At 38.1% G+C, this 18,665-nt stretch overlaps 1 protein-coding gene across 1 annotated transcript in view; it reads right to left on the reverse strand.

Moving 5' to 3' along the window:
- Positions 1–1,988: 1,988 nt before the first annotated feature.
- Positions 1,989–18,665, reverse strand: part of LOC128497678 (uncharacterized) — a 71,812-nt gene continuing 55,135 nt past the window's right edge. The window contains exons 11-12 of the mRNA XM_053467841.1: positions 11,615–11,824; positions 1,989–2,135 (exon numbers count right to left, since the gene is read on the reverse strand). Coding sequence (XP_053323816.1) covers positions 1,989–2,135; positions 11,615–11,824 — 357 coding nt within the window. The remainder of the gene's footprint in view (positions 2,136–11,614; positions 11,825–18,665) is intronic.

Consider the following 18,665-nt stretch of genomic DNA (forward strand, 5'->3'; position numbering starts at 1 on the left):
CTATATTCCAGCATTGACATATCTAAAGGCAACCTATAACTAGGTGTGGTTGAAAGTTTCATCCATATATGAAAAGTAACGAATAGTAGCAAACATTTCCACTTTGCGTCATATAGAAACTGCCCTCCACTTATGGCAGAAAGGAGCAATTGCGATGGGCTTCCATGGTATCTACCATAGGGTCAGATTTATTCCCCCAGCTCTAGTCATGACTTTACTCAAGTGCTATTATTCACTATAAGTGTACTTTAATATTACAAACCTGTGAATATGTTATTCTTTTAATATTTTACTTTAATGCTTTTGCAACAGAAATGTTCTCATCAGATTGCCTGTTATTAAATGCATTCTAGATGTTCAGGAACATCTTGTCAGGAAATGTGCACATGAGAGATTTCAGTCTGTTTTTGCTCTATTTTCTGCAGGTGTTGCTAGTAAACCGAAGGTTTCCATTCAAGCATTTTGAAAGGTGATTTATTTCTACATAGATTTCATCTGAGCGTAGCACAGTGCTTCGTACATCTTGATCCTTGTTGTTCTATTCTTAATGGTCCATATAAAATTCAAGCTAAAAATAAAATATAACAATCATTAAGAATAGGAGTTTTAGAGCAGTCTTTGCAGTGCTTAGTAATCATTTAAAGATTAACTTTCTATTGTATGTAATCTATGTTTTTAATCTGATTTAACATTTCTTTTTGCTGAAAGTACATATTCTAAAGTTCTTGTATATAAACTCCCCCCTACTTTTTGGTCCCCATACCTTCTACGGAAGTTGCAAAGAAGGAGTAGCTCCAACCTTTCATAACCATATTGTATTTGTGACCATAAGCTATTTTGTAGCATGCCCAAACCAACTTTAACCTATGTGCAACCAACTATGCATTTTTTTTCTTATTTGTTTGTTTATTCAGGTGCAGTCTTACTGGCCAGCAACATAATCCAAATATGTTCCTACTTATATCATCTCTGTTTCCTGCTCTCCATTGCACGATTATACAAATACATAGAAACATAACATTTGATGGTAGATAAAAATAAGTCAGCTCATCTGGCTGGCCATTTTTCCTAATGTAGAGAGTCATCGCTCAATTGGTCAGGAACACCTTTTGTTTGCTAGATATCCTCACATGAGAAAAGGTTGCTCCTTTCTCACTACAAAAGAGTCTTAAGATGATCTTAAACCCTAGTTTTATTTAAACTGGTTTTCACTGCACGCAAAGACTTCTTATTTTTCTTCCAGCCCTTGCTGCCTATACTAAAAGCATAAGCATACGTAGGAATGCCTTTATCATATGTTGAATAGTACTTTTTTGAAGTCAATGTGAACTTCCGTCAGCTCACATTTAAATCAATGGGATAAGTGACTTACATGAAGGCTAGCTGAATATTGATAGTTTACATACATGCAATTTGCTGCCCCTATCTCCATTGATTTTAATAGCCACTCAGCTCCCGCTGATTTGTGGTAGCGCTGCATAGCATGTGCAGAGCGTGTATTTAATTATGCTTCCGGCTTACACTTTTTCAGCAAATTTCAATGGAGTCCATGTGAATCTGTAAATATGGTATTATTTTAATATTTAATGCTTTAGCAACATATACATTTTTCAGTTATTAAATGCATGCTCATGGGGTCTATGAGCCCGCACTGGGGCACGTAGACATCATGACCCACATTTATCCCTCCCTTCCTCCCTCCTTCATACAGTGAGTGATGTTGAGCACGTACACAACATTAGCTGGGTAGTTGACCACACCTGGATGTTGCTCACAATTTATATGCCAGGAGAAAAAAATACAACATGGTTGCTGAAGGGAGTCAAGGGACAACTGTTAATGAGCCCCTAAAGTAGGCCAGGGCCCATGTAAAATCCCCTGTTTGCCCTATGTAAAATAAAGGCTGCATCAATAACAATGCAAAACCTTTTGGCTTAAAAATAATGTTTTTATACAGTAGTTTAAAAATGAAACAAAATTTTTTTACCTCAGCAGCTAGTGGTACTTTTCTTTCTTTCTCTTAGATCTGCTGTGGTGGAATTTCCATCCAGAGATTCAAGTTCATTGTGATGTTCCTTAACTGTGCTCGATACTTCGTTAGGTAACTGATTTATGCCACTACAATCACCAAATATCTAAAAAAAAATCAGATTAAAATGCAGATACTTAATGGCTTCCATAATAACATAACCAGTTATGTATAATTTACAACTAAACTTTCAAGAAAACTTTAGCAGTCATGTTATTAGTTACTTGTGCATAACATGCATGTTCTCGACTTTTTATAACAAATTAAAAGAGTGAATATTACACGTGATATTTTTACGGTATCTTTAGCATCAGCTTTTTGAAAATGAATGAAATAAAAAATACTCCTTAAAAAGTGATAAATAAATATACTATAGGCAGATGTGCACACACGCTAAATTAAGCGGTATTACAACATATGTTGTAATATAATTGTGTCCAAGGTAATAACAAATTTAAAACAGAACAGTTTCCTTTTTTAAATGCATTTTTCCTTTTTTTATTTTACTACTTAATTATCATTTAATTATCATGCCATTTTTTACAATGCGTCTTAATAATTTCATACTGGTTCTCAACATATGTTGGAAATTAGCTTCACTCAATAACTCAATCTTCTTTTTCAACCTAATTTATCATTCATATTTTAAAATAAAAAAACAAAACAATACAATATGCTCTATGCAGCACTGAACAGAAAGAAGCCAAATGTGTGGGATCATAATGAGTAACAGAAACACATGAAGAGATAATGGCTTAGCCAGGGCCGGACTGGCCCACCGGGATACCGGGAAATTTCCCGGTGGGCCGGCAGGTCCGTGGGCTGGGACCAGGGGCGGGCTGGGACCTGAGCGGCCGCTGGGTGCTGATGCGGCCGGCCGGCGCTACTATAATACTTTTTTCTTAATTTAATATGGGAAGCTGGTCCGGCTTGCCATATTAAATTTTAAAAATGTATTACAGTATCGCCGGCCGGCCGCATCGGCACCCAGCAGCCGTGTGCGATGGCCGCTTAGTGATGGGAGCAGCGTGAGGGGTGAAAGCTCCGCCCCCTCGCACTGACCTTTCACCCCTCACGCTGCTCCCATCACTATGCGGCCATCAGATTGCTGGGAATGTAATCTGAACGGCCAATGCGTGCTGATGCCGCCGGCCGCCTCTGCTTTAATACTTTTTTTTTACTTTATATGGCAAGTTAAAGTAGCTCCAGCCGGCGGCATCAGCACGCACCGGCCGTTTAGATTACATTCCCAGCAGTCTGATGGCTGCATAGTGATGGGAGCAGCGTGAGGGGTGGAAGCTCCGCCCCTCGCACTCAGACTGCTGCAGCACCGGATGTCAGGTCAGTGACATCCTGTCATTAGAGAGAAGAGATCAGAGGTTGGAAGTCAAGAGAAGTAGAAGGTGAGTAAAGTAATGTATTTTTTTGTACAAAATGTATAATATTTTTTTGAATGTGTTAAAAACAAAAAAAATCGGCATGTGTGTGTATGTAAGTGTGTCCCCCTATATGCCACTCTGCCTCCAGAAATGCCTTTTACCCCCCTATATGCCACTCTGTCCCATGACATGCCTTTTAACCCCCTATATGCCAGAGTGGCATATATGGGTATAAGGCATTTCTGGATGCAGAGTGACATATAGGGGATTAAAAGGCATATGATGGCACAGCGTGGCATATAGGGGAACATAAGGCTTTTTTGGAGGCAGAGTGCCCCATGATATGCCTTTTAACCCCCTTTATGCCACTCTGCCTCCAGAAATGCCTTATACCCATATATGCCACTCTGTCCCATGATATGCCTTCTAACCCCCTATATGCCACTCTGCCATATAGGGGGTTAAAAGGCATATCATGGGACAGAGTGGCATATAGGGGTATAAGGCATTTCTGGATGCAGAGTGACATATAGGAGGTCAAAAGGCATATCTGGAGGTATAGTGGCAAAGAGGGGGTTAAAGGCACATCACGGGGCAGAGGGGCATATAGGAGGGTTGAGGCATATCAGGGAGGCAGAGTGGCATATGGGGGTTAAAAGGCATATCATGGGACAGAGTGGCATATAGGGGGGCATAAGGCTTTTCTGGAGGCAGAGTGTCCCATGATATGCCTTTTAACCCCCTTTATGCCACTCTGCCTCTAGAAATGCCTTATACCCCCCTATATGCCACTCTGTCCCATGATATGCCTTTTAACCCCCTATATGGCAGAGTGGCATATAGGAGGTTAGAAGGCATATCATGAGACAGAGTGGCATATAGGGGTATAAGGCATTTCTGGATGCAGAGTGACATAGAGGAGGTCAAAAGGCATATCTGGAGGTATAGTGGCAAAAGGGGGGTTAAAAGGCATATCACGGGGCAGAGTGGCATATAGGAGGGTATAAAGCATATCGGGGAGGCAGAGTGGCATATAGGAGGGCATAAGGCTTTTCTGGAGGCAGAGTGCCCCATGATATGCCTTTTAACCCCCTTTATGCCACTCTGCCTCCAGGAATGCCTTATACCCCCTATATGCCGCTCTGTCCCATGATATGCCTTTTGACCCCTATATGGCAGAGTGGCATACAGGGGGTTAAAAGGCATATCATGGGACAGTGGCATATAGGGGGTATAAGGCATTTCTGGAGGCAGAGTGGCATATAGGGGGTTAGAAGGCATATCAGGGGGGCAGAGTGGCAAGCCTGGGGGCAGATGTGCATAACTCGGGGGTAGGTTGGCAAATAAAAGGAAAAAAAAAAACATGTCTCAATCATAGCTTTTATTAAATATGAAAAAAATAGTCTACATGAATTAATAAAGAAACAAAAGTTTCTTACCAGAATATCGTGAAGAATAATGTGATCACTTTTGTTCCACTGAACTTTTTCATCTAAAATGTTCGCAGTAGTAAATGTTTTGATCCCATTATGTGTAATGTATTTCATTTATTAGGGCCTTTTAACACTTTTGCTCTCTGGCATTTTAATACAAATAATGAGATAAAAAGAATGGCGAATAGTGTGAGTCGGGTGTGTATAAGGGGTGCGTGTGGTTAAAGAGCGCGACCGTGAGATAAACTATATGGGGCTGGTCTCCAAATTTTTCCAGGGCTGCTTTTCAGTCCCAGTCCGGCCCTGGGCTTAGCCTTCTAAAATACTGGGATTGCACCATTTGTAAGCCTACTATTATAGGCATTAATGGCAAATCAAGTATTTATGGTAATAAGATTGTGTAGTAATTTGACTGTGAATTCAGACCACTGTTTGAGAGTTACAGCTCTTTTTTTTTGTAAGTAGATATCACTTTTGACCAATTGTTTTGGGTTTAATAAACACAACGTGTGCCAGCAGCCTGAAAGAAAGCTGCACAAGGTTAGGTAGGATGTAATTGAAAAATAGCATAAAAAAGGTAAGCAAGGGGAGGTATATGTATGTCAGAATGAGAAAGCATGTGTGAGTGTAAGTGTGTGTAAGTGTGTGTGAAAGGGAGTATGTATTAACACGAGGATGTATGAGAGGGAGTGTGTGGGAGGGAGCGTGTGTTAGCAAGAGTGTGTAAAAGTTGATTGGAGGGAATGTATATTAGAATGAGTGTAAGTGTGTGTCAGCGATAGAGGGGGTAAGTATGTGTGCACATGTTAGCGTGTGTGTATGTGTTAGAATGACTATATATTTGTTGTAGTGTGGATGTGTAAGTGTGATAGTGTGTGTGTGAATATCTGTCAGTGCAATTGTTAGTTTCTGGGTTGCGGGGGCAAGGGCCGATGGGGCCACTTGTCAATGTCTCCTCCTTGAGACAGAAGATCCTAGCCCTCCACTGACCACACCCACGCTATATAATGAACCTCTACCAGTACTTCTTCACAAAATGTGCCTTGTTTAGACATAATTGCTGTGCTTGCCATTAACCCTAGCACTTTTGGGGTTTTTAAAAGAGAAATTCAATGTAAGCTCATAAAGAACTAATTAAGGCATTTAAACTCATAAAGGATCAAAAGTCCCTAATGGAAGTATTACATAAAAGTATATTTAAATATTAATCCCCACGCGTCTTAATCTATGCTTATATGAACACTAACTGTAAATATAATTTTGCCTGACAATATCTCCATATCTCAATATCTTACATTAAATAACCTCCATTGCTGATGAGTATATTATCACAAAATACATAGCATCTTAAAGATTCAATATTCAACTATATAACAGCATCTGAGGGAAAGATTTTCACCCAAACATAACAGCCTAATTTGTTTACTACCAGCACTTTATATTCCTTTGAAAATGACATCAAATAGCAATAAAATCAGTGTTAAGTATTCTACTGGGGAATATAAATGCCTTTTAGCTATACTGTACACATCTCTAACATGATTTCAGAATATTTACCCTCAATTTATGTTAAATATGTAGAGATTCTATTCTAAAAAAAAAAAAACAGGTTGGGTCCCCTAAACTGTAAACTGCCATTAGTGTCAACTTTCCCTACCATTTTAGCACATACTGCCGTATAATTGTATAATACAGCATAATACTGTATATATTACTTTAAACTGTCACTCTGAATATTATTACATGTTAATTTTCCCCCAAACAAATGTGTACCTCTAAAGTAAGCTGTTTGCCTCTCTCTTATCTGTAGGAAAATACATAACACACAAATATATATATATATATATATATATATATATATATATATATATAACAATTTATTTATAAATACCTTTTTATTAACTTTTTTTATTAATTTTTTTTTTAAAAATTAACTTTTATTTACCTTATAAAATCAAATATTCTTTTTAACTACTTATATATTTTCCTTGACATTTCTTGTAGAAAATAAAACTTCAATTTAAACATAGACGATAAAGAGATTGGCTATTGATTGACTTATTGAATATTATTGGAAATCATAAATCATTTGCTGTTTATTTTTTACTGTTCTAACATTAGATTGCTAACTATAACATTTGATGTAATAAACATTTTATAATATATTGACTCCACTGTACCAAGCAAATCTGAATACATTAAATAAAATGTATTAAAATATTTCAACCATAGTATACCCAACAATATTACATATATTGAGAGAACAAGAAAACAACTCTACACTTTCCTTTGGAAATAGAAAACTTCCTAACAATAGAAGAAAATGGTTCAAGATTTGAAATAATGTACTTGTACAGTATAAGTGAATATTATAATATTATGGCCTTTACAAGCCTGAAAGACTTGCTTTATTGAAACGTCAGATGTCACGGAGAATGATGTAACCTTTGTTGAAGAAGACGAAGATTTCACTTTTTTTGCTAACATTAGTTTAGGAACATTCAAAGGCATTAAATTCACTATTTAGAAAAGCCGAATTCACAGCCAATTCCATTACGAGAGAAAACAACCCGAAGCACAACCTTAAAGAATACAGAGAAACTAATTTGTTTTTATTAAGGAAGGATAGATGGGCTGGACAGTTAAAAATCAGTGACCTGGGGCTAGAATTTAAATTCTAATTATGTGACCTATTGTGTCACCTGTTATCATAGCAAATGCAACTATCTATTAATGTGGATAGCAACACTTTAGAACCCAACACACATTAGCAAGGGAAACACAACAGTTGACATGCTACATTTTGTTAGATGCCCTTTAATCAGCTTTTATAAATGTAATCTTTACTACAATGTTTCTCCAAAGCTGTCTGAAATAAAATTTCAGTCGCAAGAAGTCTTCAGTGATTCATACATTTTCTCTGGGCTTCTCTAATGATTTGGAAGGATGAAAACAGACACTACACAAATGGATTAAGAATGGCACATTCTTTTAACAGTCGCAACTGAATTATTTCCCATCCATAATACCTTCATGGGGGGAACTAGGACAAATATTAACCCCTTCGCGACCTTTGCCGGTTCAGGACCGTCATGACAAGAAGGTCACTAAATGACCTTTGACGGTCCTGAACCGTCAAAAAGTTAAATAAGCTTAGAAAGTGATCAAGGATCACTTTCTTCGCTTAAACGGCCTTGCTGCAATGCCTCGATGTCGAGGCATTCAGCAAGGCCGAGATCGGCATCGGGGGCCATGTCTGGCCCCTCCCCGGGGCGTCAACAGCCGCCATACATTGTATGGCGGCGGACGCCCGTTTTAAAAGCGTTTAGGAGGCGATCAACGATCGCCTCCTAAACTTAAATGGTGTCGCTGGAATGCCTCGATCAGGAGGCATCCAGCGACACCAAACACTTACCTTTAGGTGGGCTGTGACCGCTCCGGAGAGCGGTCACAGCCGCAGCTGCCGGTGATCTTCACCATCAAGTAAGATGGCCGCCGCTCTGTAAAAAAAACAAACAAGAAAAACTTTGCTAGATGGTCTCCAGACCCTCTAGAGAACTGGCTCCACTTGCTGGTTGAATACAGGTACTGCATTCAACCATGCAAGTCAATGGAGCCCAGCTTTCTAATCACTATGTGATTAGTAAAATATTCAAAAAAAAAAAATAATAAAAAAAAAATGGAAAAAAAAAACAAAAAAAATGTGCTAACATTTAAAAATAATTATGCAGTGATGTCACTAGATGAACCATCCAGTACCAGCAAAATGTGTAAAAAAAATATAAAAAAAGTATTAAAAAAATAAAAAAATAAAAAAATAAAGTTTATTATTTTGAGCAAGTGCTAAAATTTCTCCAAAATCTCAAAGAGTTAAAATAAAAGCACTTCAAATACCCAAGGGGTGTCTAATATATAAAAAAAATGGCTGATGGGGTAAATTGGAGTGGCCTAGCTCACAGATAGGGCATAGGTACAGACTGACCAAAATGGAGAAAAAAAGCGCACTTCCCAAATGTGGCATTTTAAATCTGAAACAACCCGACAAACCCATGCATGTCGGGTATCACTGCACTCAGGAGATGTTCCTGCACACATATTGGGGGGTTGTTTGACAGTGACATATACCAGAACCTGTATATCTATAACTAAAGTACAATTTGTGTGAAAAAAATTACTATTACAAAGTTTGACAAAGTGTAGTTCTATAATTGGTGCATGGAAAGGGTTAAAATAACAGCATTCGGAATACCCTGGGGTGTCTAGTTTTCAAAAATATATGGTTTGAATGGGTTAAATTGAGTTAACCGGCTTCAAAGATATTCCAAAGAGGAGATGGAGGCAGAATGACCAAATGACCACCTGAATTACGCATGCCCCAAAAGTAGCCTTTTACCAGCCAAACAATCTGACAAACCCATGCATGTGGGGTATCGCTGTACTCAGGAGATGTTCCTGAACACACATTGGGGTGTTGTTTGATAGTGACATATACCAGAACCTGTATATCTATAACTAAAGTACAATTTGTGTGGAAAAAAAAATAAAAAAAATTACTATTACAAAGTTTGACAAAGTGTAGTTGTATAATTGGTGCATGGAAAGGGTTAAAATAACAGCATTTGGAATACCCTGGGGTGTCTAGTTTTCAAAAATATATGGTTTGAATGGGTTAAATTGAGGTAACCGGCTTCAAAGATGTTCCAAAGAGGAGATGTAGGCAGACTGACCAGATTTGTTAAAAAAGATTTGGAAATCATAAAACGCTGCTTGTACTTATTGCCCTATAACGTACAAAAAACAGCAAAAAAACATAAAAACATTGGGTATCTCTAAACTCAGGACAAGTAGTAGAATCTATTTAGCTAGTTTTTTTACTTGCTTTTTTAGGTGAGTAAAAGATTTTTCAAATAAAAGTCATAAAATGTCTTTTTTTTCAATTTTTCACCATGTTTTTTTTATTTTTTTTATAGTAAATAAGATGATACGATCAAAATAATGGTATCTGAAGAAAGCCCATCTTGTCCTGAAAAAAACAATATATAACTTATGTGGGTACACTAAATGGGTGAGGAGAAAATTACACCTGAACACAAGCACCACAAAAGTGTCAAAACAGCCTCGGTCCCACAGGGTAGAAAACGAAAAATGAGCCCGGTCCTTAAGGGGTTAAATTAAATGCCAAATTTTACACAATTGCTTAATCCTGCACCCATTATCCAATAAGCATTTCTATGTGATCTTGGAAGGCTTACTGTCAAAGCAAAGTATGTGAGTGTGCTGTTCTATGCTTACTTCTATTCATACCAACAACAACAAAACTGTGTTACAAGGGCCTCCTACCATATGATTTGTTCACTAGCATTCAGTCACCCTAGGGGTTGAACTCCTAGGTTTGTATGACTTTTTGACTTTAATGATTAAACTGAGACTCTGGGACTCACAACAGAAGTGAGATGAGAGTCAGAAATAGATGATGAAAAAAACACAGGAGAAATCAGGACAAACAATGAATAGAGAAAATGATAAACCCAGGTGCTAATAGAAAAAGAGTACTGGACAGTAACAAGGATAAATTAGGTCATGGTACAAGGTAAAAAGTATGCAATAACAAAAATTTACTATTTTGAAAATGGCTCGGTGAAGCCCAGGGTTAATTAAATGATTAGAACCATATGGGTTATAAGCAAGAGAAGGACAAAAACAAATACCTCCAAGGTATGTGATGACATTCTTGTTTCCTGTTACTAAAACGCACAATGTATTTGCAGGTCCACATAAATTGAATAACCCATGGAAAATTAGCGTTGCAGGTGTATCAACTGAAAAATCACATGCAAACTTGCCCCAGCACCCAGATTTCACCCACAAAACTTGCCCCGGAACCTAGATTGCACTCACAGGACTTGCTCTATAACCCAAAATGCACCCAGAGGATTTGACCAAGCACCCAGATTACACACAGACAAGGTATTTGCCCCGATGCATTCACAGGATTGACCCAGCACCTGGATTGCACCCACAGTGGTCTCCTCTCAGAGCCTCAGGTCCCCTCTTAGTCTAAGTCACTTGCACTCTTTATTCATTCTAAACTCTTTACGCCAAAAATAGGATGGACAAATAATGGACAGGCTGTCAGAATAAACACATATACTCAATGTGTTGAATGATGAATGATGATTATCTAAGATTTGACAAGTTCATTGTATGAAGAGTTTTCAGACCCACTGATCAGCAGTAGGCAACCAAAGCCTTAATGACCAGCATAACAAACTTACAGCTAAACAAATCTGTAGTCAGCCCCAGGAGTTCCACTAACTAGTACAAGGGGTAAGGAGCTCACAAGGTGAAACTAAGTGAGTTATCAGCAGGAGACAGGTAAAGGCAGGAGCAGGGAACAGAAGTCTTACTTCGTTGAAGCACAAGCAGTAACTCTCGTAAGGGTAGTGGCCATTTCTTGGAAAGGCTCTCTACTTGTTCTTGCCTACCCCCGGGTATGTTCCATTTTGACATTTTAAGTAACGACCCAGTTGCCCAAATAGACAGGTGCACCTCTGCTCAAGGTTGCAGGTCAAAACCCCTAGTTAATGACAGCTTCAGTCTTGAATACCATCGTAAAAAGAAAGGGGTTTTTTTTACACAAACAGCATACAACAGCATACAGCATACAATAAACAGATAAGGTACATATATGTACATATATGTGTCATGTTAAAATGGACAGAAATAAAATACTACGGACATTTAAGGTTCAGTTACCTATGTCTTTTACATACCTCAACAATGGCACCATCTGGTAGTCTGAGAAACTGTCTGTACAACTCCTGGAAACCACTCAGATGAATGGTATAGATCAGCACATGTGTAGTAATGTCATTTGTGTCATCTTCAAAAGTCATAGAATGGAGATGGCCTGGTTGCTGGTTGTAAGAGCCTGATGTTTTTCTAGATGCTTCCTTTTTCCTGTTGTAGTCATAAACTGTTACCTAGATGTATAAAACCATTAATATAATAGTATTAACATATACTGCGGTTATTCATGTTATTTGCCTCACTGACCATTAATATACACACAGCTATACTTAAAAGTCACATATGAGCATGTTTGTGGTCATACACACAGTTTGCATTTTTTTCATGTAAGCTTTTGATTTTGCTGAACTCCTTACAGGGGGTACAGCTATAACTGGGTCGTGAATGCCAGGGAATCATTTGCTCTACACCTCTGCCATTCTTGCTTTTGATGGTCTTGGGCTTTATTAGGGAATAAAAGTTCTGTGACAAGGTGATTCCAAGGGGATTCCACAGAAAGCTCTTCTTTACTAAGGACTCATGGATTACTGTGATTCTACAGCTGGGAAGAAAAGTAAGACTACTCATATAAATTCTATTTTTTATTATTGTGAATATATATATATATATATATATATATATATAAAACAAGTAATGCTACTTTAATTTATTATAGTCCAGGAATCTACTTATTTTCTTATAAAATATTATGTCCTTGAATTTCCCCCTAAGTCTGCAAGCCCCAGCCTCTGAACTTAACCTATCCTTTTGGCACTTTTTCTCTCGCTGAAATATACTTTGTTGAGTGTCTTCCTATAATTGAAACATTCTATCATATCTGACACTATACATAAAATAGAAGCCACATTTCATGTTTTTAAACCGTACCAAAAGTCATGCTTCATTGAACAGTAGAATGAAAATCATTACAAGCCACCCTAAGTGACATACAACAGACTTCACCAGCAAGTAAGTTTAAAGACGCACATACTTTTGTAACAACTAAAATAATTAATACAACTCCATTATGAAGCCCTGAATCCAGATACCTGTGATAAGGGAAACAATATATAATACACATGTAACTTAAAAATAAATACCATATATTATACTTGGCAGCCTGTAAGTCCATTGAGAATCGCAAAGGTTTTTATGCCGTTGCCCTTGTAAAAATACATACAATATATTGTTTTATATCATTAACCATGTTTTGTCAGGGCTATAAGAGTCTATAAGAGACTTAGTGCATATACATGCCCTGACATGAAGTTCTTAAGATGCCTGACCCTGAATAGCTCTGACACAGCTTGCCTCCTTTCCAAACTAATGGAAGAATTATGCTGCAAGCTTTTTAAGGGGCTCTCTCTCCCTCTCTCCCTCTCTCTCTCTCTCTCTCTCTCTCTCTGTCTCCCTGTCTATATATATATATATATATATATATATATATATATATTCATGAACCACTAATACTAAATCAGGCTAATTACACCATCACTGTAAAAATAAATGGGATTGCAATATGATTTTAACACTTGTAGAGCTACTCCCTTAGTCATGGGTGTCCATAGGATTTTTTTTGAAGGAAGGGCAAAATATTCTCCCCACCTCTCCTCTCTCCCACCTCAATACCGCCTTACCTCCTCCCCATTGCCTACCTTTGTTGGCTCAGGAAATGGGGTTTCCTGGTGGGAGGCAAATGTTAGTTACCCACTAAGAGAAAACATTATATGACTATGGTATTAGTACATTCGTTTGCAATAGCTGGGGTGGTAAATGTCGGCCACCACAATCCCAGTCCATAACTACAATCCCTATGAAGTTCCGGCAGCAATATTGCAGCTAAATATTATTGTAGATGTGGTCAACAAAAATGAGTGTTGCTACCGAAGACTTATTATAGCCCCCATACCAATCTACAGCTACAGCTTTTATTGCTGTTTCAACATCATGGGAGTTGCAGTCAACAAAAGTTATATTGTTGTATTGTGTATTCTGGGGTATTACAAAAAAGAGAGTAGTTTGGAAAGGAGAGCGAGGAGATGTGATAGAAACATTTAAATACTTAAAGGCAACAAAGTACAAGAAGGATGTTTAGAACAAGAGGTCATAATCTAAATGTGGAGGGTCAGAGGCCTAGTGGTTATGTAAGAACGTTTTACTTTACCGAGAGGGTACTAGATAAATGCCTACTTGCAGAAGTGGTAGAGACTAATACAGTGAGGGAATTCAAATATTCATGGGGTAGGCATAAAGCTATCCTGAATTTAAGACGAGACGAAGGACTGATTAAGGTCTGAGTCTTTACACCAGGAAAAATGGTAGGCCGAGTTAACTGTTATGAGATTCTATGTCTCTAAATATATGTTAATAACTGTTATGTGAGCTCTGGATATTAACTGATTTCCGTTTTGTCACTTTTTTGGGCTACTGTTGCACAAGCACTTATACCCCAACGCATTTACCAGCCACACCAAAATGTGATAGGATAATTCAAACTTTCAATTTAATCTTTTACAGTTCACGCAAATATAAGATTAAAATGTATGCTTTACGAATATTATGCCTTTAATAATTTCCTTTACAGAATGCAAATGAGAGAACTAATATATTACATGTGTCCTCCTCAGTTAATGTGTGCTAAAGATCAAAAGGGTTTCCAGGAATATAGATTAAACTAATCCCTTTTACCATCACTTTTTATAATCATGTAATAAAACTGTACAACACTTTTAGAGTGTTTACCATGCAGCAGATTAACTGTGATCATAAGGCCAGTAACAGTGCTGACTTTTTGCATAAATACAATTTCCCAAATTAATATGCAAATGCAATACTAGTGTACATAATCTCCTTATTCCTACACGTTGAAAGAAAACTGAATATCAAACATCAATGCCCTTTTTAAATGTAATATTACATTTTATTCTATCACACTAAATCATGCTTCCAAAGGCTCAAAAAAATAAAGTTTGTGTGTTCTTGGTTCATATGATTATCGTATCATCTTACACAGCATTTGTCTTAATTAATTTATATGCATACCTTAAATTTAAATGTACCGTATTGGCTCGAATATAGGCCGCACTTTTTTCCCCCACTTTAAGTCTTTAAAGGGGACCTGCGTCCTACTCCCCGATACGCTCAGACAACCTCCCCTGCCAGCACTTCCCACGGGGGGGGGGGTGCCGGCACGGGAGGTTGTCTAAGCGCATCGTGCGGACCGTCCGCACGATGCGTTTTACCTCTGCCCACCCCCGACTTACCGGAGCAGACTCCCGGGTGTCTTGCGGGGCCGGCGGGAGACATCTACGCAATACGCGTATGCAACTTCCGGTACCGGCACCGATAGTTGCATACGCGTATTGCGTAGATGTCCCCCGCCGGCCCCGCAAGACATCCGGGAGTCTGCTCCGGTAAGTCGAGGAGGGGGGGGCAGAGGAGGACAGTGGCAGCATATCTCGGGGGGGGGGGGGGACAGTAGGACAGTGGTAGCATATCGGGGGGGAGGAGGACAGTGGTAGCATATTGGGGGGGGGGAGGACAGTGGTAGCATATCTCGGGGAGGGAGGACAGTGGCAGCATATCTCGGGGGGGGAGGAGGACAGTGGTAGCATATCTCGGGGAGGGAGGACAGTGGCAGCATATCTCGGGGGGGGAGGAGGACAGTGGTAGCATATCTCGGGGGGGAGGACAGTGGTAGCATATCTCGGGGGGGGACAGAGTGGCAGCATGTTTTTTTTGGTGCTTTTTTAAAGAAAAAAACTTTTTCTTTAAAAAAGCACCAAACTTTTAGGCTGCGGCCTATATACGGGGGCGGCCTATATCCGAGCCAATACGGTATATATTATATAACCAGAAACCTACCACCTTTCCGTAAAAACTAGAGATATTATTTTTTATTTAATTTCTTCTTTTAATGTGTTAGTGTGGTAGACATGGCAAGCTATCACTGTGTGTGACAAGTAGGGTTTACAGATGTATCATTTAGATTTTTTTTTCTTTCTAGATAAATTAAAGGTGGTAGTATTGGAATGAATGTAAGCCAACAAGAAGATACCTGCTACAGAATCAGTTAGACCCATGTCCCATCCCAGTATGTGTCTCCGCACACTGCCCGGTAAGAATGGAAATGGCGATGAGGCCGTTTTAACCATAGGATCATTTTGAATACGCATACGGATTTTAGGGGCTAATCATAGCTTACATATTTAGTCCGGAACAGCAATATGCTGCAATGGAGTTAGTGAATTCTGATGTTGAAAATGATCTCCTTTTTCACGTTATGCTATGCATAATATGAATGATGTATTTCTCTTAATAAACTATAGAAAATAATAGAGCGGTTGTTCTAAGTAGAATGAAATCACTCTTATTGCACTTGAGTAGATTTACCGATAGATTTACCGATCTGTTAGATTATATCTCATTTAGTCAAAAGCCAATCTTTTACATAGGGGGGAAACTACCTGGCACCCTCAAAACCCTTTGAGGCCTATAGATAGCCCAATATACCCATAAAGGAAGCATCTTAAATATTTTTGAAACTTTAATTGAGGATGAGAGATGGAAGGCAGTTAAGCATTAAAGGGAGTCATGCCTGAAAAATAATTGCACACCTTAAATTTTATAGTGTGTGCCATAATGGACAAAAACATATGAAAAATGAAAAAAAAAACTCATATTCATGTAAAACATAATTTAATCTTCTGATAGATATAAAAAAGTAATATGCTTAACATGACGGTCAGGATTAATTTTCAGCAGGGGGAAAATAATTAGAATCACACTTTCTTGTTGAAGGGAGTGAAAATGTAAACAATACTTCCCTCCAGGCAAGTGCTTTATCAAGTCGACAGATGCATTTGAATTTCCATGGGCGGGGGGCAAAATAGGTTACGTGTCATTTTAATAGAAAGGCCTAACCATCAAGATAGACTGCCGACTTTATCAGTAGTGCTGTTTGCAACTAATCCACCAATTACCGATCCACATCAAAACACAGAATCTCAACAAGTCATTTTGTTTCCCTGTGCTTTTTATACTCGGAGAACATAAAGTAAAGACAATGAATGGTAACTTCACTCAAAAGGCAGCTTTTGAAGCAATATGTTGAAATTTTCAATCCCTTATTGTATGAAGGCATTGATCATATGGTGTATTAACCCCTTTGGTGCTTTCGGGTATGGCTGCTATAGCTAACACTACACAGCAATAACCACTTTGTACATATTTCTGTATAGGTCATCAAGCATACTGTCCACATTGGTGTTATTAGCTCTAATTAAAATATGGTTTTCCATCAAAAAGGATATTTATATATACTAGTTATACACACATACATCTTCATGATTAAATGCAGTCTTTAAATGGACATTCCAGTGTCCCAGGCACCCTTATGGACAAAGAATGCATATTAAGTTTTTTTATATGCATACACCAAAACTGTAGGAAAAAAATACGTTGCTTACCTTTATGAGAACCTACAGCTACATGGCTACAGTGTAACACCTCTTCTAAAAACCAAGGTGTCACACCACCGATTGGCTGCTTGAAGAAGCCAATAAGTGGCAGGAAAATGATGGCTAGGGTGTCCTTTTCATTTAGTACAGCAATAAAAAAATGAATAAAGACAGTATTTCAAACATATTGACTTAAGTTCCTTACTCACCTTTCTACTGCACTGTAATAAATAAATACATTAAAAAAAGAATCGCATAACAGATCTATCCCAGAGGCTCACTACCATATCTAGAGTCAAAGGGGTCATGCATCAAAATGCAGGAAATGTCACTGATGTTAAAATGATACAATTTGCCTCATTATTGCTGGCTGCTACAAACCACATTTGCTACGTATTAAAAATAACAGCACAACTCTTGTAATAATAATGACTTACATGCTGCAAAGGTGATTGGGCAAATGTTAAAAGTTTGGAAATGATATATTGGGGTCTCTTCAGTAGGTTAAGCAGTTACACACTGTGTTTAGATTAATCATTTGTGTAGGTAATATTTCATCTAATGAAGGGTTATTCTTGAACTAGTTTTATCTTTTAGATTTCTATACATAATTACAGGACGTTACAATATATATAGTTAATTTAGTAAATATGATAACTTTATTGGCTAAATGAAGTGTAATAGATTGCAAGTTTTTAAGACTATCTAGATCTCTTCTTTAGGAATATTATATTTCAGGGGGGGGGGTTCAGCTTCAGTAGTTAGCAGTATATTGTGGTATTTTCAATGTTGATAGTTGTACCATGTTAGCAGTAGAAAAACAAAAGTAAAGATGTTTTTTTTATTGGCTAACTGAAATACAATGGATTGCAAGCTATTAAGACTAAGTGTCTTCTTAAGCACAATTTAAAGATACTATATAGAGTACAGATAAAATCACACATTTCTAAAACATTAAAACTACTGGGATTTTACATTTACCATATCTACTATCATCATGTTGCATCGTATGCCAATAAATGAATTTGCATTATTGTAGAAACGGTTATTACATTACAATGTAGGGATGCCAAACAACTGTACAGCATTGTAGCCTATGTATATTGTTCTATAGATAGAAACAAAAGTAAAACTGTGTTCACCTTGAGCTACACATTTTCTTTCAGTCCAGTGGTACAATGTATGGGCAGTTATAATAACAGTTGGATTAACAATGGGGCAAAGTAAATACTTCCAAAGTGTCCTACTTTAGGAGGTGCGGTGTCTCTTTGTGTATATGTATTAATATTAGAAGGGCCCCATATAACAGAACTCCACGATAACATTGATCTGCTCCTGGTTATGGTTATAAAGCCTACTATCTAAAACACCGCTAGATCCAATCCCCAGTCTCTCTCTCTCCCATCCAGGGCCAGCCCTACAATGGAGCCGACTGGGGCAATTGCCCCAGGCGGCACTTTAGAAGGGGCGGCACTTTGCCGCCCCAAGTGTTTTTTTTGGTTGTTTGTTTTGAAGCGGAGGAGAGAGAGAGAGGGCCGCCGAGTAGTTTTCGCTTACCCGCTCGGCGCCCCTCTCT

The sequence above is a fragment of the Spea bombifrons genome, chromosome 5 (assembly GCF_027358695.1).
Source record: "Spea bombifrons isolate aSpeBom1 chromosome 5, aSpeBom1.2.pri, whole genome shotgun sequence".
Lineage (NCBI taxonomy): Eukaryota > Metazoa > Chordata > Amphibia > Anura > Pelobatidae > Spea > Spea bombifrons.